This window comes from Podarcis raffonei, chromosome 6, assembly GCF_027172205.1.
Source record: "Podarcis raffonei isolate rPodRaf1 chromosome 6, rPodRaf1.pri, whole genome shotgun sequence".
In the NCBI taxonomy this organism is placed as follows: Eukaryota; Metazoa; Chordata; class Lepidosauria; order Squamata; family Lacertidae; genus Podarcis; species Podarcis raffonei.
The window spans coordinates 5,638,373-5,666,344 of NC_070607.1; the positions used below are offsets into that span (position 1 = coordinate 5,638,373).

At 40.8% G+C, this 27,972-nt stretch overlaps 2 protein-coding genes across 3 annotated transcripts in view; one reads left to right on the forward strand and one right to left on the reverse strand.

The window, feature by feature from the left end:
• The window catches only part of RALGPS2 (Ral GEF with PH domain and SH3 binding motif 2), a 95,273-nt gene that overhangs the window by 35,969 nt on the left and 31,332 nt on the right, over positions 1–27,972 (forward strand). For both annotated transcript variants that reach the window (XM_053391261.1, XM_053391262.1), the window contains exons 6-8: positions 1,844–1,933; positions 2,556–2,648; positions 5,075–5,201. In XM_053391261.1, coding sequence (XP_053247236.1) covers positions 1,844–1,933; positions 2,556–2,648; positions 5,075–5,201 — 310 coding nt within the window. The remainder of the gene's footprint in view (positions 1–1,843; positions 1,934–2,555; positions 2,649–5,074; positions 5,202–27,972) is intronic.
• On the reverse strand, positions 9,438–26,876 carry ANGPTL1 (angiopoietin like 1). Its single transcript, XM_053391264.1, has 5 exons — positions 26,485–26,876; positions 20,232–21,065; positions 14,860–15,053; positions 12,899–13,169; positions 9,438–9,817 (listed from the first exon to the last, which is right to left on the reverse strand). The coding sequence occupies exons 1-5, from the start codon at positions 26,513–26,515 to the stop codon at positions 9,630–9,632; spliced, it is 1,518 nt and encodes a 505-aa protein (XP_053247239.1). The 5' UTR covers positions 26,516–26,876; the 3' UTR covers positions 9,438–9,629.

Below are 27,972 nucleotides of genomic sequence, written 5' to 3' on the forward strand. Positions count from 1 at the left end.
CACAATTCTGGAATTCTTGACTTTATATTAAATCCAAAACCAAAATTGTAGAATACATAGAACATATCTGCTGAGAAAATATGTGTGAGCAGGAGTGTCTGTTTGTTCAGGGATTCCAGTGCTCAAAAGGACTTATTCATTAAGCGTAAAAATCAGCCCTGCTTAGTACTGCCACTGTATTGGCCTGGACATTGAGATTTCCTCTAGGCATTCTCAAGAGCCTGTGCGCACCCAGGATGACTCCCACCCACCCAGAACAATGACACATCACCAATTTATTCAGAAAGGCCCTTCAAATCACTTGAGGTGACAGGTGTGCAAGAAGGCAGCAGTTATTGCATGATTGCAAGTTCAGAGTCCCATTGTGCATGTGTGCTTGTTACATTAGTCACTGGAGTCTAGCCGCTGTTCTAAAGCCATAAGAGACATATTTCTCCCTTGTCATTTTTTCCTTTTCAACAGTACATTAAAGCACAAACGCCTCCCTTATATAAATTTTTACGCTTTGGAAAAGCTTTCCAACTTTAAATTATTTTAGTGGTAATCTTGGGGTTTTGGTTTGGAATTCCAGAGTCTCTGTGGCATCAACAGCAATGCAGAACTAAAGAGAGGTGAATTCCATGGCTGTATTATATATAAACAAATGTGGGGCTCTGCAACTTCATTATGAGATAAACTAGGTAAACACTTGATTGGAGTGACAAATCCAGCTAAATTTCTCAAGAAACACATTCCTACTTTTATTGGAAACTAAACTTTACAATTCTCTAAAAGATGCAGACTTCTTGATTCCTCTTTCTCCCTTAAATTCACAGTGCCTGCAGTAAAGGCTAAAAGTCAATGCCAAATTACATGTGATTCTCACCATATAGTTTGCCTTTGTGCCATTTTTATTATTAATAGCAATACTTCGTTGCAGTGCTTTTTTCATAAAAAAAATGTTTAGGGGTACTCATATTGAAATACTGCCCCCCAATGAGACCAAACAGATTCACAAAATGTTTAGGGGTATGCGTACCCCTGGCCCCCCGAAAAAAGCACTGCTTTATTCAATTGGGGGTGTTGTGTTTATATAGCTAACAATAAAAAGCAAAGTAAAACAAAACAAGGGAAAGAGCAGAGGAATGGATCAGTATTCACAGCTCAGGATCATTTTCAGTTTACAGAGGTATATTACCTGTACATTCAGTGTAGCCTTGTCAGCCTACTGATTTATATAATATAGCCTACTGATTAATAATACTTACTACTTTATTTAATCTATTATATGTAGCTAGGTTATGTATGGTGAATAAGGACAGGCCATCTGTCCGTTGTAGGCAGCACAGCAGAGAGGGGATAGCCCTTTGCTCCTGCCGCAGTCCTGAGCAGAATCGGTCACACCCAACACAGCTGCTGTTTCAGAATGCAAAGAGGAGCTTTCCTCCCATTGTTGATGACAGCCATTTGAGGAGGCATTTACTGAAACTGAAATTTGTATTGGGGTTGAAATTGATATCAGTATCAATTTCATGGTATGGTAGTAGTAAGCTTGAATTAGTTATAGTATTTAATATTTTTAAGTATTAGTACTATGTATACATGTTACACATTTTATCTTCTTAGTAGGTTCACTATGCAATTCTTGTTAAATGTTAATATAATTAGATTAAACAGCAAAACTTTAGAAATGCTCATAGTAGTGAATGAATTTGCATGTTTCTGGTAACTAATTAGGCTGCTGACGAAAATCAATTTTCATAACGTGAAAACACATGAGAATGCCAAAATCCCCAGTCTTATAACAATACCACTTCTTATTTTCTGTTTTTATATGTATTATTACTTCTTTCTCTTTTTTTAGGTAAGTTTTTGGGTAGTTAGAGAGATTCTTCACGCACAGACATTAAAAATACGAGCTGAAGTTCTGAGCCACTATATTAAAACAGCTAAGGTAAGGACCTTTTGTTCTGGAGCCTTTATCAGGGTTGATAGAGACCTAGGTTTACAAGTATTCTCAGTAAATATTTGGCTCTATTTACATGTGACTAGAGGAAAGGTGTGGCCTTGTTAGTTATATGAACTCTAACCTGGAATATTCAAAAAATATTCAATGATGATGATTCCTGATTATACTTTGAAAGAGCAATCAAAAGGTGTTAAGTGTAATATTGCTAATACATTTGTTTGGGGTATGGTGTGGCAAGAATACTTTCTGGGACATGAAGCAGATAAATGATTATTTTCTATCCAGTGGCTAGTATATGACTAAGTCAGGAATGCCACATCACTGCCCATGGGTGTTTAGATTGGTGACTTAACTATCGTTTATTGGCCAGTGTTTAGTCTATTTCAGACCAAGGTCACACACAAAGCTTATCTATTAGGTCGTAGTCATGAAGGTATGCTTTTCAATTACACCTTTATCATAATTATTTGGAGAGGTATAATTTTCCTCCATTTTTCAGTTTTTTGTTCATGATGCTATTTTGTAAAATAGGCTGATAATTTAAGTTGTGGCAAACTCAATACATTACAGTACTAGACACTAAATTTCTGTTTTGTTTTGTTCTCAGAAACTCTATGAGTTGAATAATCTACATGCTCTTATGGCTGTGGTGTCTGGATTACAAAGTGCCCCCATCTTCAGGTTGACCAAAACTTGGGCGGTGAGTGAACTTGGGTGTTAACACTGAGTTAGGGTTTTGTGCAGTGGAAGCAGAATGATTAATAATAATAATAATAATAATAATAATAATAATAATAATTTATTTATATCCCACCCTCCTCGGCCAAAGCCGGGTTCAGAGCAACAAACATCATACAAGTAAGACAATGCATAAAAACAAGTGATCAATAAATTAAGATACACCCCACAATTAATTCAAACAAATTAAAATTAAAACTGGACAAGTGGCAATCTTCAGGTTAAAATTGAAGGCAGTTACCAACTGTTTCCACTGATATTATAAGCACCTGTGAGCAGGCTGGGAACCTCCTTTGTGCTTGTAGTTATACAAGGAGAAAATGAGTCAGACTGCACTCAGACCAAAGGCCTGGCGGAACAGCTCCGTCTTGCAGGCCCTGCAGAAAGATGTCAAATCCCGCAGGGCCCTAGTCTCTTGTGAGAGAGCATTCCACCAGGCCGGGGCCACGGCCAAAAAGGCCCTGGCTCTGGTCGAGGCCAGTCTGATCTCTCTGGGGCCCGGAATCTTTAGGATGTTGTTATTTGCAGACTGTAAGGTCCTCCGTGGGGCATGCCAGGAGAGGCTGTTTACCAGCAGCTCCCCGTTTACAGGTGTCCAGTATGTGTGCAACTGTGTATACGGGCATGGCACCGAATCTGGAAGGGACCTGGAAATGTCATAAAGACATCACTGAAATGTCACTAAAAGAGCAGGATGGGGTGTCTGTAGCTTTTTAAGGGGGTTTCCAATTATACAGACACATGTCCGGGGCCTTGGAATGTAAACCTGCCTATAGTTGATTTCACATAGGGTACTTGTTTCACCATAGGAGCCAACTCCTAGAGGCCGTGGGGACTTCGGCCTCCCCCACAATAAAATATTTGAGGGGGCTGGGCCTCCACAAAGTTGGCGGACATTCCCATTCAAATGGTGTGTGTGTGTGTGCGCGCACGGCATCATATGGTCGATTATGTGGGGCAGGGCTTACCTGGGCCCCCACAATATTTTATTCAAGTTGGCGACCTGGTGTTGCACATAATATAAACTTACCTAAATCCCTTCAGTTCCCTTTGAAGTCTATCCTTATGAGTGACCGTTCCTCTTCACTTATTCCTGACGGTCTGATCTGAAAGCACAGATCTTCTGCTCTCTCAGAAAGCTTAGATTATCAACGCCCTTTCTTCGTGTTTGTGTATTTTGGTTCTCTGTTAAATAGACTCCTAGAGAGTGATTCAGTGCCCCTTCTGTTAATATTCATTCAACCGTTCTGTAATTTGGCATCCTTCTGTAAACATTCATTTATCATCCCAGGTGAGAACTATAACCGACTCAGTGGCTGTGTGTACGACATAAGAATTCTTTTTGAGGTGTGTGTGTGTTACTCTTTCACTCTCATGGAGTCTACCCCTTGCTACAGCAGTTTGTGCTTTCAGGATGGTTTGAAACGGCAATATTATTGGGTGACGCCCAGTGGTATTGCCTACTGACAGGAGAGGGAAAGCATTTTTGACAATCTTCCATCTCCACTTTTGAGCATCGTCCATGTCAGGGGTCAGCAAACGTTTTCAGCAAGGGGCCGGTCCACTGTCCCTCAGATCTTGTGGGGGGCCAGACTATTTTTTTTGGGGGGGGGGTGAACGAATTCCTATGCCCCACAAATAACCCAGAGATGCATTTTAAAGAAAAGCACACATTCTACTCATGTAAAAGCATGCTGATTCCCGGACCATCTGTTGGCCAGATTTAGAAGGCGATTGGGCCAGATCTGGCCCTCGGGCCTTAGTTTGCCTATCCATGGTCCATGTCTTCCTAAATCTGCTCTGGTGGGTTCCCCCAAGCCTCTGGAGAATGAGTGCTGTCGGGGGGGGGGGGTTGTCAAATACTTTTTCCTTCCTTGTTCGGCAGACAGTTTCCCATCTAATCTCAGACATTAATACTACTCTTTAAATTGAACCGCATAGTTGTTCCAAAAATTATTTTTTTACCATAGGCCCACAAATTGTGACTGGACGTGGTGGTGTTAGCTTTTACTAGCCATCTATGAAGTTCTGCTATGATAGCTCAACAATATATCAATTTACCAATGCATCTATTTTCTGATGATTATTATTTTTTTATAATTCATGCTGCTTTGACTGTATTGTTAGCTGCTTAGAGCAATTCATATTGAGGCTTGATAATCAATCCTTTAATTAATTCAATTAGCTGAAGGCACAAAACATTCTTTCCCCCCACCTCTGGCTACTATTTAGACTTAAAAGAACCCCTGTATTGTCAAAACAGTTGTAACTTTTCAGTACAGTATTTCCTTATGCATAGTACAAAATAATTATTAACTTTTTGGGCGGGGGGAGAGAAGCCATTGGTTTCCTAATAACTATATTTTGGTTCTTCCCCTCTCCCTAAAGCTACTGAGCCGAAAGGACAAAACTACTTTTGAGAAGCTGGAATATGTAATGAGTAAAGAAGAAAATTATAAGAGACTTAGAAACTATATAAACAGCTTGAAGATGACTCCTTGCATTCCTTATTTAGGTAAGATGAACGTTTTAACTTTGTTTACTGGTATCATAAAAATATTAGTACCTGTTTGCAGTGGAGGAGGAACCCTCTCCAGCACCTGGGGCGGGATGCCAAGGGGTGAACCGCCCGGTGATGCACGCGCTACGTCTGTACGGACTGCGTGTGTGCGGCGACCGTATGGGCTTCCGCACGTGCGCACTCCATACGGGATGCCGCACATTAGCAGTCCGTACGGGCTGCCTTTCGCATGGCGTGCATACGGGCTGCTGCGCAAGCGGCATCCTGTACAGACTGTGCATGTGCGGCATCCTGTACGGAGTGCGCATGTATGGCATCCATACTGACTGCACGTGCCCTCGGCCGCTCTACAGCTGGGGGGGGAGGCAGGGGCCATCTTTTCACACACACCCCTGAGTGGCACCCGGGGCAGCCCGCCCCCCACTTCGGATGCCCCTGCCTGTATGGACCCTACATTAGGCCAACTCCTTCCTTCCTTCCTTCCTTCCTTCCTTCCTTCCTTCCTTCCTTCCTTCCTTCCACCGACCATAGGGAAAAGGGTGGGGGTAAATGATGGGGGCAGCATTTTTAATGGCTTTTCAAGTATCCTCTGTTTCAAAGAGCACAGCCAGGAGAAGAGAGAGGAACCCTCCTGAGGTCACAGTGGAGGGGCTAAATGCAGCTGTCAAGGAAGGCATATACAGATGTGAGAGGGATGTGAATATGACTGAGGGATTTTAAAGTCTCTTCTCATCTTAAAGATTTGTGGTTGTGGCAGCATTATTGATCTAGCAAAGGCTTGTCTGTCCACATTGCTATGTTACTGAATAGGGAAAATGCTGGTTCTTCCGTTTTTTAAAAAAACAACCATGCAGAATACAATTATTTCTTTGGATTGGGGGCTGTGCCTCATTTTGTTGGAATTGCATCCAGTTTACCTTGGCAGCCACATTTGTGGCTTCCTGTTTGTTAAGAGCATAGAACAGAGCAGGAGGGGAGTTTTTTAATGTTTAAATTCATTGACAGTTACCTCAGTGTGGCATGAGATGCTCTTACAAAGCTACGGCATACAGGAAGTTTGTCCAATCTTATTGATACTGGGTAAGATGCAGTGTCACAAAATGAGACAAGATTTGTTCCCTTCCCTTCCCTCAGCTTTGTGTGCAGAGAAGGTCCCCAATGCCCAGATTTGGGGGGGGGGGCTTAAGTAATTGCAGGGGAGGAAAGGGAAGAGAACTCAAGTGCATGAACAGGTCGTCATTATTGGATTGCACCCATTTTTTTATCACCATATGCTTTGTTCCATATTCATATCCTTTAGAACAGAGAAAAATACAACATTGATTTAGAACCCAACAAAAACCACTCCATGTATTGCTTTCTCATCCTGTTTTGCTCATAAACCATAAGGCAGCACAGCTGAAAATCAAGACACTGTTATAACGAAGAAAAATAATTTCAATTCTAAAATCCTGCATTTTTATTTAGTGCTTAATGTGCATGGTTTTTTCCTGGGGCAAATAGTATTTTTATATGAAAGTCCTACATACTTTTACATCATCTTGCTGTATAGTCGCCCACTGAATGTTAATTTTGTAGTAATCTGGCAACTTTCATATTTCTTGCATTGGTCAATATCTTAAGAGGGGGACCGTGTGCATGTGGACAGTTACTCTGTGCATGCAGCGTGCATGTTTTCATGCTGGCTTTCTCCTTCCGGTGGCAGCCCATTATACTTTATGGAATGCCACTTGAGATGCTACTGGGGTCTTGGCCCACCCATTTTGGTTTCACTTGTTAGGGTGTCAAGGTCTTTGATAAGCACTGACCCTTCCTTGGATGGGTTTCTTTTGCTCATGTCCTTGCACAAACACAAAAACCACCCCTTTTTGCCTCCCCCCAAATTATCCGTGGAAACTATATTTCTCTTTGTAGTGCTGAACTTTTTGTGCTAGTCATATCAGAAGGGCAGGGGTTCTTATTTCTGGTAAGCAAACAAGTTATTTTATGGAACTGAGGTGAGAGTACTATGGTTGAAAAGTCCCATTAAATAAGCCATTTGGGTACGTTCCTTCTTCTTTAATTCGAAGTGAACCATAAGTTTTGAAGTTTAATATAGCTAGGGTCTTGTGCTGTTTCATTAAAACAGTTCTTAAAAAATCATAATATACAGTCGTTTTGCATGCTTCTGGATACAGTTTTAGGAATGTGAGCAGTATCTGTCAACCACTCACATGAGCTTATTGGAATAACTTTTAGCCGAATGTTTAACAGTAATGTATTCTAAAAAGAGATTTAAGTTTTTAAAAAAGAATGAGGTTTTCAGAGTTGAACCAAGCGGAAATTACTGAGGGTATTTCACACTGTGCTCTTGACAACCCAGCTGCTGTTTTTAAAACTAGTTTCTAAAAACTCAGAATGGTACGTGGCACTGTCAAAATAATGCAAAAACAAAATCCACATTCATCTGGCTGCTTGAAATACTTTTCTGCTGCTCCTGATTGCTGGAAGTAAGGTTTAATGAGGGGAGAACACCCACGTTTTAAAAATGTAGTTCAGATACATTTTGGCCTTTTCAGTAACCTGTAACTGTTCAAGCTTCAAAAATTCAGATTAATAGGCTGTGATCTCCAGACCTCTCTCCAGTCCAGCGCCTTCTTGTCTACTCTCTGTTGTGGAGGGAAAAAGCAGCTGTTGCGTTTCCCTAACACGAAGGAATTAAATGAATAAGAACCACTTCCCAGTCATTTTGGCAACCCTAAAGTACCAAATCCAGTACTATCTAATTATTTTATGGCAGACAGAGCATTTATTAAGTGATTATAGGAAGGAAGGTCCCCACTGTAGCCTGTCCAGTTACCAGTTATAGCTTAAACAGAGTAGGATGTTTAAATTGGGTAAATGTCAGAATTTTAAGAAACCTGACAAATAAAACAGTTGCTGCTCCATGAATTTCACTGGGTGAGATCCAGTGTTACACCAAGAAACACACAATAGCTTCCCCTTCCCCTTCCTTCCTCACACTTCCCAGTCAGTTCCAGAGGTTATGCCAAGATGCTAAATCAGGGGTCAGCAAACTTTTTTCAGGAGGGGGCGGGTCCACTGCCCCTCAGATCTTGTGGGGGGCCGGACCCACCGCCTCCCGAAAGCACCCCCCCTCCCAAAAGGCACCGCAGCCACCAATGCTGCCTCGTCTTCGGCAGCATCGGCGTCCTCTGTCTCGGCAGGGCACAGAGCCCAGGCCGCTGGCCTGGGCAGCGGAGGCAGCCTCCGCGCCACTGCCGCTTCCTTCCCGCGGGAGGGAAGGGGCAGCGCCCAGAGGCGTCCGTGGCTTCTGATTGGCTGCAGGAGCTTCCTGAAGCCAATCAGAAGCCGTGCCATGTCGCGGAAGTCAATCTCCATGTGGCGAGGCCTCTGCACCGCGCCTGTTTAGCATGGGGACTGACTGAGTGGGCGGCAGGGTCTGCAAGGTTGCGGGCCAGATTAACGAGCCCGGTGGGCCATATCCAGCCCGCGGGCCTTAGTTTGACGACCTCTGTGCTAAATGCATTACTCAGTTAGAAGTACTGGTGGACCACCAAGTTATTTCCAAGTAACATGTTTGGTACACTCTATAGAGTTAATAACATGAACAAATTACCCATAGTTGGAAAGTCCCTCAGTCAGTTTAGCCTTAAACTCACTGCATGGCTTATCTTTCGGACTGAATCCCAATCTGCAACACAGGCCTAATAATAATATTAGCCTGCCTCACAGTATCATGAATGGGTTACTCAGAACCTACGTGAAGGATATTGAACACTTAGGGGAAATGCTATATAAAGACTTGTTTTATTATTATTTTATTCATATTTAGCATTAAGGTTTAGGCATGATGCCCTCCTATCTGAAGGGCAGCAAAGTTCACATGTCCTGTAAAAGCTATACTTAATGATAGTTACCATTACTGTTTTAAAATAAGAATACTTTTATTGATGCAAAATGCGCCTGCAAAACCAGAGTTGCTCTCTAGTTCATTGTCTGTTTTGTGACTTGTGTGCCCACATCTCAAAATTAGATTTCCACTGGAAGTAATCCTTGAAATAAAACTTAAATAGATTTAAATCTATGAAAATGAATTGAGTTGCATGCTTCACACAGCAGCAGCATCTTGTCCTTCGGTTCCAAAGTTCAACTATTCTGCATCCGTGATGTTTTCTTGTAGCCTGCAAAATTGTTAGGTTTAATTACTGCCACTAAATCCCATACACCTTGTATTAACATAAATTTATTTTAAATGCAGAATCCTGCTTCCTTTGTGAGCAATTAGAACTTGCATAATTATCATATACAATATCACAGTAAGAAATGTTTAAAATAATACTTTGTAGGGCTTGCAAACAACTCAAAATGTAACATCAGTTTGAAGTTCAAGAGAATATTTTGGAAATGTTTTTGAGCATCTCAATCAATGGGTCTGATCATCATCTGAACGGCTTTTAGCGAGTATGATCCGCCTCTGTACTCAGCCCAAAAAATCCCATCCTGGTGCTTGCTTCTGTAATGTCCTCCTCTGTACCAAACTCCATTGAGGTTAGAATGAGCACAAGCATTGTACCACCAACCTCCTTTGTGAAAATGGGCACAGTTTCCTGTGTGAAGAAATGAAACGTTAAGTGAAATTTCACAGCAGAAATAACTTACTTTAATAGTCTTTGTATTTTGAACCAATAGGAAGCTTAAGCTTGCAAGCACATTTCTCTCTTAGCTGTGATCTTGCAACATTCCCCTGATCCCACCCCCAATTTAGTAGAGTGTGGCATCCCATCGCTGAGCAAGTAGCTTCTTCTCCCATTGGAGATCAGAGTCAGGGCTAATTTTAAAAATGGTCCCATGTCTTTTGGTGAAGAAATGGTTCTGTCTTCATTGGTCAACTTTGAGCTTTCCCTCCCACTCCTCTCAGTCTCTAAAGTAAGATAAGAGAAAGTGGAGATATTTTGTGTGGTTTCCTTAGCGGCAAAGTCTATGGATCTGGTGGCACTGCCCATAGCTCTCACTTTGCAACTTACAACAGGACAGGACTTGCTGATATAGGGTCCTGTGTTAGCCAAACCTACAAATGTTCTTTGAGCCCACATAGTGGTTGAGTGGTGCTCCTTCCTAAGGTCTTGGCATTCTGAAGAAGTTGTAGACTTCTAGGTGTCCCAAATCAGGTCTATGTTGCTTGAAAAGTCCTTCACCATGCAAATAAAATGTAAGGGTCTTGCTAAGGAATGTAAAGGTCTCTGTTAAGGAAATTGTGCCTTTTGCATGTTGATCTTCTAGAACAAGGTCATTGTCCTTGTTCAAGAGACAATTGACTGTTCTGGCAGTCATTCTCAAGACCTAGGAGACGTGTTCCTACTCAGTATTCTCACTTCAGTTTCTAAGAAAATAGTACTGCTGTGTATAAGCTTCCCTAATAGAGCTCCATGATGTGTGTGCTCCTTCTTTGTGGGGAGTAAGTGAGGATCTGTATGTACTTGCTAACATGTCTAGTGTTCATAGAGCTTTTCCTACTTACAATTATTTATGAGTGTTTCAGAACTGAGAACCCTGTCACAATATTTGTGCTTTTGCCCAAAAGCATCTTGTGTATGGGGATGTGTTGTACTTGCCTATTGCTCCTTACTCTAGAAGGAATTATATCTCACTCTGAAACAGGGTCCACTCTTGTCTTGAGAATACCTTTCTACCTTTATCCCCTTTGCTTCAGTGGAAATTTCACAAAGTTACTTGCAACAGGTTTCTTTGATCCTGTAAAGGTAAAGGGACCCCTGACTGTTAGGTCCAGTCGCAGACGACTCTGGGGTTGCGGTGCTCATCTCGCTTTACTGGCCGAGGTAGCCAGTGTACAGCTTCCGGGTCATGTGGCCAGCATGACTAAGCCACTTCTGGCGAACCAGAGCAGCACACGGAAATGCCATTTACTTCCCGCCGGAGCGGTACCTATTTATTTACTTGCACTTTGACGTGCTTTCAAACTGCTAGGTGGGCAACAGTAAGGAGGATAGAATCCTGCCTTAACCACTGCCATGCTTTCCTGCTCAAAGGATAAGATACCGGGGGGGGGGGGTTAGGTTTCATTCACCCATTTTGTCCCTCTGGATTTTAGCTCTAGTTTGAGTCTTAAGGGATGCGGGTGGCGATGTGGTCTAAACCACTGGGCCACTTGGGCTTGCCGATCAGAAGGTCGGCAGTTCAAATCCCTGCGACAGGGTAAGCTCCCGTTGCTCGGTCCCAGCTCCTGTCAACCTAGCAGTTCGAAAGCACACCCAAAAGTGCAAGTAGATAAATAGGTACCGCTCCGGCACGAAGGTAAACAGCGTTTCCGTGCGCTGCTCTGGTTTCAGTGTTCCATTGCTCCAGAAGCAGCTTAGTCATGCTGGTCACATGACCAGGAAAAACTGTCTGCAGACAAACGCCGGCTCCCGTAAAGCGAGATAAGCGCCGCAACCCCAGAGTCGCCTGTGACTGGACTTAACTGTCAGGGGTCCTTTACCTTTTTTTATTTATTTTATTTATTTATTATTTATTTTTAGTTTGAGTCTTGGGGAAGTCCTTCTTCTTATCTTTACTTTATCCTCTGTTTTTTGCTACCTTAGTTCTTCTTATGCTTTTGTGACCAACGAAAGGATGGAGCTTGGCTGTTACCACTCCTTCCAAGGACAGTTGAAAAATTGACTGAAGTGAAAAAGAAGAAGCTGTCAAAACCCAGTGTCTGATTTGTTTTTTCTGATTAACAGTGTTTTGTTTGGTTTCATTGCATATTCACTGGTGTAATTTGTTTTGGATACATTGAGTATAATACAGTAGTAAGGTAAGGTAAGGTACCCCTGCCCGTACGGGCCAGTCGTGTCCGACTCTAGGGTTGTGCGCCCATCTCACTTAAGAGGCCGGGGGCCAGCGCTGTCCGCAGACACTTCCGGGTCACGTGGCCAGCGTGACGAAGCTGCTCTGGCGAGCCAGCACCAGCGCAGCACACGGAAACGCCGTTTACCTTCCCGCTATAAAGCGGTACCTATTTATCTACTTGCACTTTAGGGGTGCTTTCGAACTGCTAGGTGGGCAGGAGCTGGGACCGAAAGACGGGAGCTCACCCCGCTGTGGGGATTTGAACCGCCGACCATGCGATCAGCAAGCCCTAGGCACTGAGGTTTTACCCACAGCGCCACCCGTGTCCCCTATAATACAGTACCTTCCTTATATCCTGTGTCTTGTCACTATTCATTCTTTAGACGTTACTATGAACCTGTACTTTGCAGTCTTCTTTAAGCCCCAAATCTTTCACTAGATTTGGACAAAGGCAAATCCCTACATGTTGAATGCATGTAGTTTTATGTATTTCTAGCTTTGAATGTGCCCTTACATAGTGTGAATGGGTAATTTCTGATGGCAGAGCAAGGCTTGCTGGCCCCATATTTATTCTGGCATGGTAAATAGTAGCTCTCAGGATATGAAGGTGCATTTGAACATTTGCTGTGTGAAATTAACGTGGTTTTACCATTGCCAAAAGTAATGTGCCAGTTGTGCATGTTTGAGTCATCTTACATGAAGATGCTGTGTGTATGAGCTTGAACATTAGAGGATAGTTTTGTTTGTTTTCTAAATTTTGCTTCACTTGATCAGAATTATTTCCTCAATTCTTTCTTGTAATAAGAAACAGTAGAGTTATATACTGCTGTATTTCCTACCTGTGTACATATCTCTGTCTCGGTCCAGTGTTGTAAATTGTTTCCCATTGTGCCATATCATGGAGTCACCAGCATTCCCTTGATAAGTGCCTAGACGCAATCGATAGAATTCGTTTTCTGGTTCCAGTCGGAAACTGCTGTATTCTGCATAGACTTTCTTATTACTCCAGTCTTCTAACTCAATCAGAAGTCTGTAATTGTCCTGATTGGAAAGTAAGTAAATATTTTCCAGTCCCAGCCAGTATTCTCCAGCAACATTTCCAAATCCTTTCTGTTAAAACAAAACAATTCTGATTAGATTGCCTTGTAGTTCAATTAGAAAGTTATTTATTTACAGTAAATATATCACATAACTATAATTGGTGTATTTAAACACCGGGAGAAATTTCCAATCAATACTGAACCCTAATTGATGGGAGAGTTCAAAGAAAGATGTGTATTGTTCATCTTCTTCCCTTTTCCTATGTAGTATCTAGCACAATCCACCTCATGTTCTGCTGTATGTTTTCTTGTACCACCTCCAGCATCTTTGGCTGGTAAGATGCTCACAACATACATTATGTTGTACCAAATACTATGGGGAGAGGTGGCTCAACATGGACTGCCATTTTCAGAAGAGGGTGGTCTTTGTTCTGCCATTAGAGCAGACCTGCCACAGAATTCTACCCACCTCCATAGATTTTGGCTATGCTTATTCAGTACATCCAATTCCTGAACACCACACATGGTTCTAGGCTGAGTTCATAATGGTTCCTTCTCTATGCAGGGATGAAAACAGAACCCATATAAGATACTCCTTCTGAACCAGCCATGGGGGTGTCATATGGGTAGAGGATTGCCCCACTGCATCTTCATTCTCAGACTGCTTATCTGCTTTCAGTTATTTTTTTGTGATGGTAAAGATTGTTACTTATTCATATGGCTGCAATATTTATGGCTGCAGTTTGGTTAATACATTATTATTAATCAACTTAAATGGTACTCCAGTTAATCAGGAAGCAGCTTTTAAACAATTTATTTGAATCCATGCGTTTTTTAAAACTGCAGATAGCAAATTCCATCTTAGAAGGGTCATTTCTTACTTTTTTAGAGACTAAGGGATGAAATGCCTCCTTTATCATCTAAAAATACGTGTTTTGATTCAGCATTTCTGCTTTTTGCTAATACAGATTTAATTTTTTAATGAACTAAGACTAGCAGCTAACTAACAGCACAATTCTATGCATACTTATTTAGAAATAAGTTTGTTCAGTGGAACTTCTTAATATGTCTAGGATTGCAGACTAAGAGATTTTTAATTGGATGACTATCATATTTGTATAACATTAAAATGCTTAATAAGGAATTAAAATATAATCTTAAATATTGACAGGACAAAATGGAAGGGAGAGGAATGGACATAAAGTGAGATTATGGCTGCAAACCTATACATGGTTATCTCAGAGTACATCCCACTGAACTCAGTGAGGCTTAATTATGAGTACACATGTAGAGGATTGCACTAAAGGCAGACTCTTTGCTCCTTCCTGGTCACTTTGCTGTTGCACTGTGCTAAGCCATGGTTTGGCTTAGCCTGGTGTCCAAACCTTGTAGTTCAGCTCTCCTGGGCAAGCCATGAGCTGTAAATCACAGGACAAAGCTTAGTGAAAGCTTGTAGTTTGTCTGAGGAGAGTTCAGCCACAAGCGTCCCTGGGTTTGGATGACATGCTAGGCTAAACCAAGATTTTTCTCAGCGCAACAGCAAAACTACCGGCAGAGCAAAGTGGCCACAGTCTCTCCTTTGGGAGCCCAAATGCTGGTTCATTTGCACTAAGCCATGGTGTGGCTTAACATTGCACGTAGAGGGGGCCATTGTTAACAGCTTTGACATAAGAATTCTGAAGCAGGTACAGAGATGCCTTCAATGCACACAAATTTCTGTTTTACAGTGCACCATAACTTGTTGGCCACAAAAAGATTACCTTGTAATTGTCCCAGTTTGTGAAGAAGTTCACAGAACCATCTGTTCTTTTTTGTATAACTGTCCAGCCCCCAGGATCAAGGCTGTTCTCACACCATAATTGCACAGGTCCATGGCTGTTTTCAGGCTTGATCATATAAATCCCGCTGCTGGAGTAGCCAGCTTGTTTTGCTTCTTGACAATCTTTGAATGGACCTTTTGAAAACAATTTGAGAGTTTAAAAATACGTCAGAGTTCTGTAATGGTGCTTACTTACATTAATAGTAAAATATTTTGTAAAAAGCTATTAAGCTGACATGCATAAAAATGATCCAGCATAAGATATTGTTATGCTTTCACTTTGACAACAGTAACTACGGCTTGTTTTTCTTAATGCTCATTTGCCTAAAACTAACAGTTGCAGGACCAAACTTGCAAACTGTTCTAAATCATTACAGATTTTCCTAATCATAAGGTATCATTTATTTCACATGCCTAGGGTAGAGAGGTAGAGATGAAGTGCATACTAAAAGTTGCTGTAGCATAGTGGCTTGCAGGTGTGGAAAATCATTTTTTAAACATTTTTAACTTGTACTGAGAAAAGTCACACTAGTCCATCAAGTTCAGTGGTGTCTACTTTGACCAGTAATTGTTTCCATGTTCTAGAATAGCGGTCTTTCTCAGTCCTGGCACTTTATTCCTTTTTCAGCTTGTGTTGCCAGGAGTTGAACCTTCAATTTCTGCATGCAAATTCTTGAACGATTTCAGTCTGGCTTCAGGCCCAGAGGTGATCAGTTTGGTTGATGACCTTTAATTGGAGAGAGACAGGGGGAGTGCAACGCTATTGAGTTTCTTAGATTTCTTAGCGACTTTTGATACCATTGCCCGTGGCGTACTGCTGAAGTGGGTTGGAAGCTGGAGGCACAGTGATGCAATGATTCTGCTGCTTCCTGCCGGACAAGCTGCAGAGAATGATATTGGGAGGCTCCTGCTTAATCCCTTGGCAGTTGTGCTGTGGGATTCCGCAAGATTCAGTTCTGCCCCAATGATAATTATGAAGCCGTTGGAGGTGCTCATTGCGGTGGGGATTGATGTCACCAATATACAAACGACACCCATCTCTGTCTCTACATGCTATATATGTCAGATGATGTTGTACTGGACTGGATGATCCAAGGATCTTCATTGGCTACCTATATATTACTAGGCCCAAAGTATGGTTTGGTTTGTAAAGTCCGAATGACCCAGGACCAAGGTACCTCTTATTCTTCCTTTCCCTTTACTGAGTGGCCTGGGCCTGCGATTAGAAGGAAAGTCTATTTAATGTCGCACTGTCGAACCGGGCTCACTATGCAATGACATGGGACAGGACCTTCTCTATCGTGCTGCGACAACATTAATGAGCTTCTGATGTTTGATGGACACATGCCTCTTCTTTTAGGCCTATGAGTGATTTGAGTTGTTTGATTTCAATCTGGTGGTAGGGTCACTAGATTTACTGCTCTTCTTTTGTAATAATTTTACATTGGATGTTATCCTATGTGTATCTTGATATGTTCTATTATAGTTTTATAATTTTATTGGAAACCACCCTGGGAGTTAATAAAGAAAAATAAAGCATGTGCTCCTGCCACTGAGCTATAGACAAGCTCCCTGCCCCCTTCCCCAATGTTTCCCAGTTTAGGTAGAACATTTTCCATCTTTCAAAGTCCAGGGAAGAGAATGTCTCAAACGAATGCACAAGAAGATTGTTTCACTAGTGGTTTCAGCCTCAAATTTCCCCTCTCCTGCTGCACATGCCTTTCCAATGGGAAATATGGGGGGGGGGGCTAAGCAATGTCTAAAATATTTTCATGTTGCCTCCTGCCTGTTAAGCTCTCAGTTCATTTGAAGGAAGTTTCCAGATCTTATGAATATAATTCTATATATTATTTCAATTATAGACTATTATATTAACAGATTCAAGCAATGGAAACAAAGAAACAAGGAAGTGAGACTTAACTTATTTTCAATTCTTAGGACTTATTAGCCCATGTCAGATTATTTTGTAGCCAGTTTTTCGTGTTTCAGAAGAAGAACGTCATAAAACATTGGGGTGAACAGCTCTGCACAAATGCCTTCCACCTCATTGTAAATTTTCCATGTGGGTAAAACTCTGAGGGTATGGAAATTCATCTCTTGTTGAAGGATTTTTTTATTGATCAATTTATGGAGAAGTAAGTTATAAATAGTTTTGCAAAAGCTATTCATAACTTGTAAAGATATCCTTCTAGCCTTAAATAAATGCCTTTGCCAAATTCATTGTGACATATATCATTTACGGTGGCCACACTGGTCTCGTTCCATTTTTCTGTTTCCAGATAGAAGTAAATATCTATCTTAAGCTTTTAAGGAATTTTGTCTCAGGGTGGTGAGGTTCCAGGTGTAGTTTTGGACCCTAAATTAGCCCTAATGCTGAACCCCACCAGCAGTGCTGTATGTCAGTTGAAATAGGCTTTTCTTGCCAGCTTAGGCCTCAAAGGTTGCCTTTCTGAGGGAAATACTGAGTGCTAACAAGTTTTGCTAATGGGCAAATGGATATACACATGCACCACTGGCACACTTTTCTAACAATATTCATTATTAACTGAAGTATATATAGTAAATGTTTGGTATTCCTGCACTGAGTCCCATTTCTTCCCTCTCTGTTCATTTTAGGAGACCTAAAATGGTATTGTTTATTAGATTTCCTTTCCCAACAATGCTAGAGAAATAGGTAGTTGTGTTACTTTGGTTACAGTTCTGCCCACACCAAGGTGCAAGTAAGCGATGTAGAATTTAGTGGGCCTTGTTTACAAGACACTGTGCACAGATTCGTTTTTGAGATCTGCCTTTTTGTACCCAATTTCATATATTCACACTTACACAGCAGTCAGATTCTAAGATGTTTGCTATGTTAAAATGTGAAAGGGCAAGTGTCCTCCGACACCATGGCAAAAGTGTTGCTTTGTTGCTGTATGATTGGGCAGCCTTATACCTTGATTAATAATTAGCTCTGTTCCCAATGTGTTACATATTATGCAAATAATTAAGTACTATTTACATCTAGTATTTCATTTGCACTGTATCCCTCTTTGTATCAGCAGCTGTTCATTCAGTATGTGGTTTTTCTTTGAATGCTGGTCAAAATGGCCAGCTGTGACAGAAGACAAAGCTAGGCATTTCTCTGTGGAAGAATATAATATGCAAGAAGAAATGATTTCACAGATAGAAGAATTTTAAAATGTAGAGTTTTGAATCCTGGCTGTTGCAGAAATGAAATTTCTTCCAGATGTATCATAAATCATATCATTCATGGATACTTTCTACAGCTCTTGTAATCCCCAGGTGATTTTTCACAGTTAGCTAGTAAATTATCATCAAGAATGTGCTGAATGAAGCAGATTGTTAGCTACAATATTCTCTTCTTTTACCCTTTCCAGAAATAAATAGTTTATATATATATCAGTATCAACAGGTGTCATTATATTAAAAAATATTGAACCATAATCTTCCATTACTCCTTAAAACATTATAGCAGCTAGATAGTTACCTTTAGAGGACAGTAATATTGATCTCTTTTTCAAATTCTCTCCTAACTTTGTTGTCCATATAATCTATATCAGTTGCAGAAATGTCAGGCCTCTACAAATGGATGATAGTTTTAGTCCTGTAGCTTACAATTGTCTGAATAATTTGTCACCATTGAAATAAATTTAGCCTTTTGTTTTTAGAAAAAAATAACTTGAAAGCTTGATTACATAGCACACCCTCAACAATATTTTGTAGATTTTACCAGGGTAGAAACTTGCAGCCATTGGAGCCATTGCCTGTATACAGAAACATGTTATACAAACAAAGCTTTTGCTGTGAGTAAATGGTCTCAGTCCCAGTAGTGATGGTTAAAGCCATGGTCTTCCCAGTAGTGATGTATGGAAGTGAGAGCTGGACCATAAAGAAGGCTGATCGCCAAAGAATTGATGCTTTTGAATTATGGTGCTGGAGGAGACTCTTGAGAGTCCCATGGACTGCAGGGAGATCAAACGCATCCATTCTTAAGGAAATCAGCCCTGAGTGCTCACTGGAAGGACAGATCATGAAGCTGAGGCTCCAGTACTTTGGCCACCTCATGAGAAGAGAAGACTCCCTGGAGAAGACACTGATGCTGGGAAAGATGGAGGGCACAAGGAGAAGGGGGCAACAGAGGACGAGATGGTTGGGTAGTGTTTTCGAGGTTACCAGAATGAGTTTTACCAAACTGCGGGAGGTAGTGGAGGACAGAGGTGCCTGGCGTGCTCTGGTCCATGGGGTCACGAAGAGTCGGACACGACTAAACGACTAAACAACAACAACAACAACAAATGGTCTCAGACACTGGACTGAGACCTACATTGCGTACAGTGTGCTGCTGGGATGTAACTGCTTAAAGCTGCTAGAAGATATGAAGTAGGTAAAGGCGGCGGGAAAATGGCTCATGCTACTTTCTTTAACAAAGAGCATGACAAAACTACAGTCTCTTAGGTCAGAACACTCTTCATACAGTTCATAGCTGTCAACTTATAGATTTGAAAATAAGGGACCAGCAGCCTTGAAAATAAGGGACCAGCGCCCAAAATAAGGGACCTGCAGCCTCACCTGTTCCAGGCACTCCAGTCCTCCTGTCCTCCTGCAGTCTGGTCAAACTCATGCTGGTAGCTTAGAGAACACTGTCCAACCAACTTTGTAACCAGAGGTTCAACTGAATAGAATCTGAATCACATGCACCACAAGGCCTATGCAGCCTCAACTTAAGATGGCTTCCCAGCCTGGCTTTGCACTGCAAAGTTTGCAGCAGCACATGCAACAAAATGGCATCCAGCATTCAAAAACCCCCTCAGCTTGCATTAACTAGCCACACACAAGGCATGCAAGCTCCACCCCCTAGTCGTTCTTAGACTTCTTATTGGGTGAGCAACACAGCCAAGCAACACAGTTGGAGCCTCCCTCCTCCCTGGCCGGCAGGGAGGGAGGGAGAGGAGCTGCTTCCTTTGAAATTTAAGGGACATCCATCAATAAGGGGCAGCAGCAGGACATAGCGTTGGAATAAGGGACCCGTCCCTTCAAATAAGGGACACTTGACAGCTATGATACAGTTCCATAAGTTGGTCAGCACCCTTTTGAAAAGGTTTCATTTGGTCATTCCTAGCTGAAAGAAGCAGGTTTGTGGGACAAAGGCTTTCGGGTGAAAACTGGCCATCTGAGTGTAAGATCAATGATTTTTGGCTTTGGTTTGTGTTTTCTTCACAGTCACCAACCAGAAGTCTTCAGATTGTCTGAGAAGCTCCCACCCCAAAGGTTCATAGTTAATAGTTCTAGAAATAGCAGTAGATGTCTTACCTTCATTGATTAAAGTTAACGGTGGGATCCTGAAAGGGCTTTTTGTAGGAGAAGTAGCAGGATCAGGGGGCGGCCTTACATCTCTGTCTCTAGGGTAGCCTGGATCTCTTTGAATTTCATTACTTCCCAGGAGTCCAGGAGTGTATTGTTGACTGTTAGGAATGTGGTGAGGCACCACTTGAACTAAAGGAGGAGAGCCATGTGTGTCCTGGCGAGAGAATATCCGCAGACATTGCTCTTCCAACAGTGAGATGACCACTGACTGATTATTTACAAGATCAGTTAGTGTTGCATATTTAACTTCCAGTTCTCTGTACCTTGTAGTCATTTTCAGCATTTCAGTTGTGACATTGAGGATTTTGTTTTCCAGCTGGGAAAGCTCAAGGGAATTGTCCCGCTTGCGGATTATCTCGTGCAGAAGTTGCATGTACAGCTGAGTAACCCTGGAATTCATGTTGCGGCTCTCTTTTCTCAACAGTTTTACTTCATTTACTATATTCCCATCCACATCCACCACTAACTGCAAGAGATCAATCTCTCTCTTTTGTTTGGATAATACATCCTTCAGATTCTCGATGTCCATTCTAGTAATTTCATCTTTTTTGTTCTCTGGCCCTGGCCCTTTGGTATTGACACAAATTGGTCCGGTTATTTTTTGTTCAGGGACAATAAATGTATAGCCACACTTTTTCCCTTCCTCTCCCCCTTCTGTAGAACGTGGGTTTCGTCTGAGAGTGTTTTTGAGTTTCAGCTGTTTTGTGCAGTGTCCATTTGGTAGTAACAGAAGTAACAGCAAACTCAAAGTCCATGAGAATGCCTTCATTTTCAAGTAAGCTAAATGGAAAAAACAAAATTAAAAAATTATTGTTAAGGTCCTTTTATTAAAAATGCTATCAAATCCATCAGTCACCAAGGATAGAGAACTAAGATTTCTGTAGGATATTTACTAAGATTTCTGTAGGGTGTTATCCCCTCCAAACTTAGTCATACTGTATTCCCAGTAAAAAAAAATAAGGGGGGGAAGGAAATCATGTTATATATTTACACCACAAATAGATCAGTCAGCTAAAATATGAGTTATTGGGCAATAGTAATGCTATAAAACATGACTTGGAATGGCTTTAAAATGCAGGAGAATTCTAATAGGTTGACAACTATATAGAGATAATACTAGCAATAGGCTTCTAGGATTCTATGAAAGTGAATCTAAAGGCGACCTTCCAATAATTCCTTCCTGGATTCAGCAGCCTCTCCTTCAGTCTAATGGTTGCTATATGGTGGTTCTGTAGATTTCCCCCATTATTCAAAGCACTAAGACCATTTCCATCACTATTTGGCAGTGTTGCATTGGAGTTGCTTCAGCATCAAATAATCTAGTACTTCAGGGCCAAACAGGCAAGTAGCATGATCTTGAGGCACTTCTGTGGGATAGACGAAGACAATTGCTTCCAACCATTTTGCTTCATATTTGCAGCATGTGATGTCAATGCACTGAAGTAGTTCTGGCTAACATAGGTATGTGTAGATGGGCAGGAAAGTATAATAAATTGTTTGTGGGTTAATCACTTTGGGGGACCTGTTTGCAAGCCCAGCATGACTAGCCACTTCCAAGCAGGGAAGCAGAGATCTTCCAGGATTGGAGGCTTGGAGGAAGAGGCAAATGCTGCCAGGTGAGAGATGGGAGGGTTCAGCCTTCTCTGTATGGGATAAAAGTTCGGATATATCTGTGAGAGAAGACTCTGTATTCTGATAGCTCTTTTTCTCTTCTACTACTTCTTGTTTAGATTAGGTTTTTCATTGTAATGGCAGAAGTGTGTGTGTGTGTGTGTGTGTGTGTGTGTGTGTGTGTGTGTGTGTGTAAGTGTAAAAGAACAGTTGGCCATGGAACCATAGCTATAATGCTATCAAATTCAATTTTCACAGTCTTCTCCCAAATGGTGAGATTGGCAAGGGGAAAGGGGAAAGGCAACGGCAAGAGGATCAAAATGTAGAATAACTGGGAGTTATTTAGAGCCACAATAGTAGCTCAGCAAGAATGTATACCATGGATCAAGAATGTACCACCTTGCCAAGAGGATGATTTCATGATTAACAAGCAGAGTCAAAAGAAGCTATTAAAGACCAGTTTCCTTTAAAAATGAAAGCCTTGTCGAAATGAGAAGAACAAAACTGAACACAAACTTTGGCAAATAAATATAGGCGGACCATAATGGATGCTAAAAAATGAATTTGAGGAGCACATTGCTAACAACAGATCCATGTGCTGGAACTAATTATCACAGGAAGAGAGCCTGAGGAACTGAGACAGATAGTGCTGACAAGAGACAAAGTTCTAGGCCTTATTACACCTTTTAAAAATGACAAATTCACTGGGTCCAGATGACATCCACTTGAGAGTCCTTAAACAACTGAAATGTAGAATTGCTGGTCTTCCAGTAAAAATATATAAATAGTGCCTCAGACCAGTCTCCATGCTTGAGGTTTGCAAAGTGGTCAGTTTAACACCAGTTTTTAAAAAGGGATCCATGGAGTTTCCTGGTAATTACAGGCTGGTTAACATAACATCTATTCTGGGAAAAGTGGAAAGTACTGTTAAAGATAGAATGACCAAGCATATAATAGAATAAGAAGTCTTGCTAAAGCAGAACCAGCATAGCTTCTGCAAGCATTCTTAGAGTTCTTTGAGTGTTTCAACAAACATATCTAGTTTCCTTCCAGCTGAGGCTGTCTTCAATACTTAATGGGTTTATGAGATACTGCTACCATAGGTATTTGTTAAGATGTTCCCTTCTGGGTGCTTGGAAGATAATTTCTAGACTCTTCGAAGACTAAGGGTCTGGGTCAAGCAAAAACCAGTTTTGGCTACAACCCATCACTTACAGTAGCAGCTATTGGACAGGTCCATTTGCCCATGGGTGTACATTATACATACTGTATTCAGACATGAAAGTACTTTGATGTATGCATCAAATAAGAACCCATGGGGACAGTGCTTAATGTTTTTCATGGCTTTAGGCATTGGTCAAGGAAGCTATTGCTTATGAACCCCTAAACATTCCATCGTAAGATAACTCCCTCATTTCCCCCACATAAAATCTCTGAAATTTTCCTTATGTTTATTTCCCTTCTCCGTTCTCAGATAAGTGGAACCTGCAGCAAAATGTTGAAGTGCTCCTGTTCAGAATGCTCAGTTCCATTTCCCCTCCTGACAGATTTTTTGTCTCCCTTCCAACAGGCAATCAGTATTCTGTGGCCAATAAAAGATGATCAGTCCTCATTGGAAAGTTGCTTGGAGGAGGGGAGTCCTGTGGGATTTCCCCCTCAATATTTTTTATTCTTCTATAAACCCATGCCTCCATATATATGACTGGCACCATTTTGGTTCAACTAGCACTCAAAGAATTAAGATTTCTCTTAGTGCTTATATAATGGACACAGCGCTGCTGTGTGGCTTCCTTCCTCAAGTGCCTTGTCAGTGTGAGGAAATCCATTCTGTAACCCTGTTTTCTACCGTGTGCTTAATTTATTAGTGTATAATGTATGTTATCATTGTGTGTCCTCCAAAGGTTCTCTGCTCCAATATAGAAAAAACCTCTTCTGCATCACCCAACCTCTGCTTAAAAACCTCCAGCACCTACCAAGGCAACTGAGCCTTTATGTCCTGAAGTTAACCTACCGAATGTGAATTGTTCAGTAACACATTGTATTATTATGGAAACAAAGCAAGCCAGTGTATTTATATTTATTACTTTCTCAATTTTCTAGATGAGTTCAGATGGGTATTGTGAGCAACACTTTACTTAAAGCAACATAACTACTTCTTTAAAGGCAATTGAGGAAACTTGCTTTTTCTCACTGAACTTTCTATACATTAATTAGTAACAAGTAAAGTTTTATTTTTAAAGCAAAGTCAGCCTAGCTGAATTGACATAGTGGAACAAAGGCATCTGCTCAAGATTGATTAATTTTCACAGTACTGTCTTGTTGAAACTGTACCTTTCATAAATGGGTTGCAAGGGAATGTTATTTTAGCATATTTTGACATGTGTACAAAAAGGTCATTTGTTACTTGAATGGTGGTTTTCATATTAACATACAAAAATGTTAGGTGTGGACCCTAAGTTTCAATGCACGTCTCTTATTCAGTCTGCTATACACAGAACCATTTCAATTTCTCATATCTTTATGCACCACTGAATCTGGCAAACATTTTGAATATGTTGAACATCCCAATCCTTGCCAGAATATTGTAGTCCAAAATAAACTGTAAATTGCAGACATTTAAGTACAGAACCCTAATCTCAATAGTGCCATGTTAAATTGTGTTAATCACATGTGTGTTGACATCAAAGCTTGGTTAAGAGTGTTGATTTTTAAGTCTTCTTGGGCAGAAATGGTTCATCTCACTTTCAGAGTACTGGAACTAAATTGATCCTAAAATTCATAGGCTGCAATCCATGGACACATGCATTTTGTTCTTGCATTCCTTTTCCAGCAACTGCTGTTCTTAATCCTACACTATCAGGTGGAGTTTAGGAAAGCTGTTCATAGCTAGGTGCAGTTTCATGTTCAAGAGGAAATGTTTGGGAAGACCCAGTCTATGTCCTACATTGATTATTTGTTTTGTTGTTTTGTGTTGGTTATGCGAAAGTACATTCTGCTGAAATGAACTGGGCTTCTTTCCACATGATGGCAGCTATCCAACAAATGAGTTACCGCAAGTACAAACATAGGTTTCCCATTGTCAGCTATGAAATAGCCAGTACTTGGATTTCTTTATCTTTCAAAGATTACAGTGAGGAAAGTCCCTGAATCACAGCCAGTGTCAAAGTTGAAATGAGCATCTGCTGCAACTAAATAGCAGTAGCTTCAAGGAAACTAATGTTGAAAGCTCATTTTTACTAACAGCAAAAATGTGTGCTCTTGTATTAGCATATTCCAGACTTAATCGGCATATTTTAAAGAATATATTCTTTTAAATCACCTTTAAAACCACTATTAAAGTACTTAAATGTTATGGAGTTTAAATAACACAGGAACCCACATTTTAAAGTACGGCTAATAAAAAACTCCTGAAATGACTTCATAGTAATTCTTGGAGTCATTAGTAGTTGCTTAAGGCTCCAAAATTGCTTTTCATACACGAAATGTGGAAATAAACTGTTGTCCATTTATTACCATCAGTGCTGACTGTGTGAATATTGGTGACCCTAGACCCAGAGACTACCTTGTTCCCCAGCTAGATGTCCTAATGAATTTAGGAACTATGCTGCTTTTGTCTGAATAAACATTTGATAATAATTTGAGCTACTGTCTACTACATGTATTAGTTTTATGTACTATGATAGATTCTAAAATGCAATCATTTTAAGAGCTAGTTATTGAAGCCAGGCTGTTACTTTCATCTGCAAATCGTGTTATTAATCTACTCCACTGTAACATGGAACATCACTGTTACTGTGAATCCAGGGTTCATAGTCAGCTGTTGCTCTTTGTGATGTTCAGTGTAGATTACAGCTTTTGGGTAATCTTCAGCTATACGCTTTCAAAATTAATACTTGTAGCTGGATCACTAACAACTTACGCTGGGTTTACTTTTTCCCATTCAGGACTGGTCATGCAATTTTTTAGTTTTTCGAGCAGTAAATTCCTTCAGGTTAACACTGTCATTAGACAGTAAAAGCTATTCTATGAATAAGAAAGTGTTAAATGGCAATGGAAAATCCAAGTTTTAATGAGAGCCCCTGATCAAAATGTCCATTTGGGTGTACAGCAGGAATAGTGATTTATCAATAGGAAAAGTTAAGGCTTTAATTGTAGATTCTCCTAGTAATATATTTGGGGAGAAGCCTGTGACACTATTTCAGGGGTACTTCTTGATTAGTTTCATTTTCTTTTAGGAGGACTATGCTAAGAAAATCCTTTTTGTTGTGCAGATCAAGCAGTACAATTGTTTTTCCTGATCACCATCAGCCAACTTTTCTGAATGTTGGTGGGTGGGGGATTTCCTTCCCTCTTGTATAAACATGAAACAATGCAGTCAAGAACATTACACATTATACTTGTAATGGAGCACCCTAAAAATTCATTGGATTCAATAAAAGAAAAAACTAAACTGTGTGCCTTAGTATGTATGAATTTTGGCGGCACATAAAATGTAGCAGCAGACCCATCCATATGTAATCTACAATCTGAAAAAACTACAGAAAAGTTGTGTGCCAATTGACAACAAAGAAAATGTATAGACACCGACCTTGTAATGGCTTTTTCTTCTGAAGGAGCATAAAAATCCACAGACCCCTTTTGTGTAGATTCTCCTCCTGGTGCCAGAACAATTGTCTGGCAGTCTGCGTCGTTCTAGGGAGAACGGCTGCTTTCTCTTGCCATATATTACATCCGAGTACGTATCACCCCATTTGGTTTAATAAGAGAACCACATATCAAAATCATTTTCTTCTGCTCCAGGAAAGATGGAGATATTTTGAAGCTGCTTTGCCTTGCCTTTGCATGCTGAAATGCCCTAGCCAGCAACAGTAGACCTTGCTTCCATATACTGCACACTTGGGTATGTTTCTTAAACAAACGCATGCCTAGACTTTAAGCAGTCAGCCCATATATGATGTCACTGGAGAACAGGAGGCGGGGGAAGACTCCGAAGGATTTCCTACCCACAACCTTTGGAAAAAGGAGAAAACTGGCAGGGGGGAAGGAGGGGGAGAACCACAGTATGAACAAGGAGAGATTGTCTGCTAGTTTAAGGGAGGGCAGCAGATGGAGAAACAATAAGAAAAGTTTAGGCAATTGCAAAATATTTTGCTGTGCAGCCTAAAGATGCCTGTTGAGTTGTTGCAGCAGTAAGCTTAGTTATGACTGGAGATTGTCATGCTAGTAAACTCACTTTTGTGTTCCCAGAAATGAAAGAAACAAGCTGTGTGAATTTAACAGTAAAATGAAGCAGTTATAGTCCTGAAGAATGCAGTCCAGAATGTCACCTTCAATTCTTTAAGTTTATTTAATAAGAAACAGTTCTTCACTGCAGCAGTAATCAGTAAATCAATAAAATAGAAGATGATGTTAATTCTTTTTGTGAGTGTTGCATACATGGAGAAATATGTTGGCAGGGAGAGAGCTGGACTTTAATTTCATTAGTACTACAAGAAAGAGTCACATGCCAGTTAACAGTTTTGCAGTATTTTGAGAGGAAAATAAAACACTTAATTTTGATTAATATCAACTACCTTAGTGTTTTATTCTAAATATCTATGTAGGCAAGGTAAACAATTGCATGAACTTCATTCTAGAAACCTGCAAATCTTACTTGTAATTTAAATTAATTTTACCATTGGCTGCCATCATTCTTCTAAATCTTTAAACTCAACAACCAGACAAAGATAATGAACAAATTCAAGGCACCCCACCATGTCTGAAAGGTGCCCCCCTTCTGCATCGTTTTCTATTTAACTACAGTACTTAAATACAGTGGTACTTCTGGTTACATACTTAATTCCTTCCAGAGGTCCATTCTTAACCTGAAACTGTTCTTAACCTGAAGCACCACTTTAGCTAATGGGGCCTCCCGCTGCCACTGCACGATTTCTGTTCTCATCCTGAAGCAAAGTTCTTAACCCGAGGTAATATTTCTGGGTTAGCGGAGTCTGTAACCTGAAGCGTATGTAACCTGAAGCGTATGTAACCCGAGGTACCACTGTACTTCAAAAGCTTAAAGTTCTGCAAGTACAAT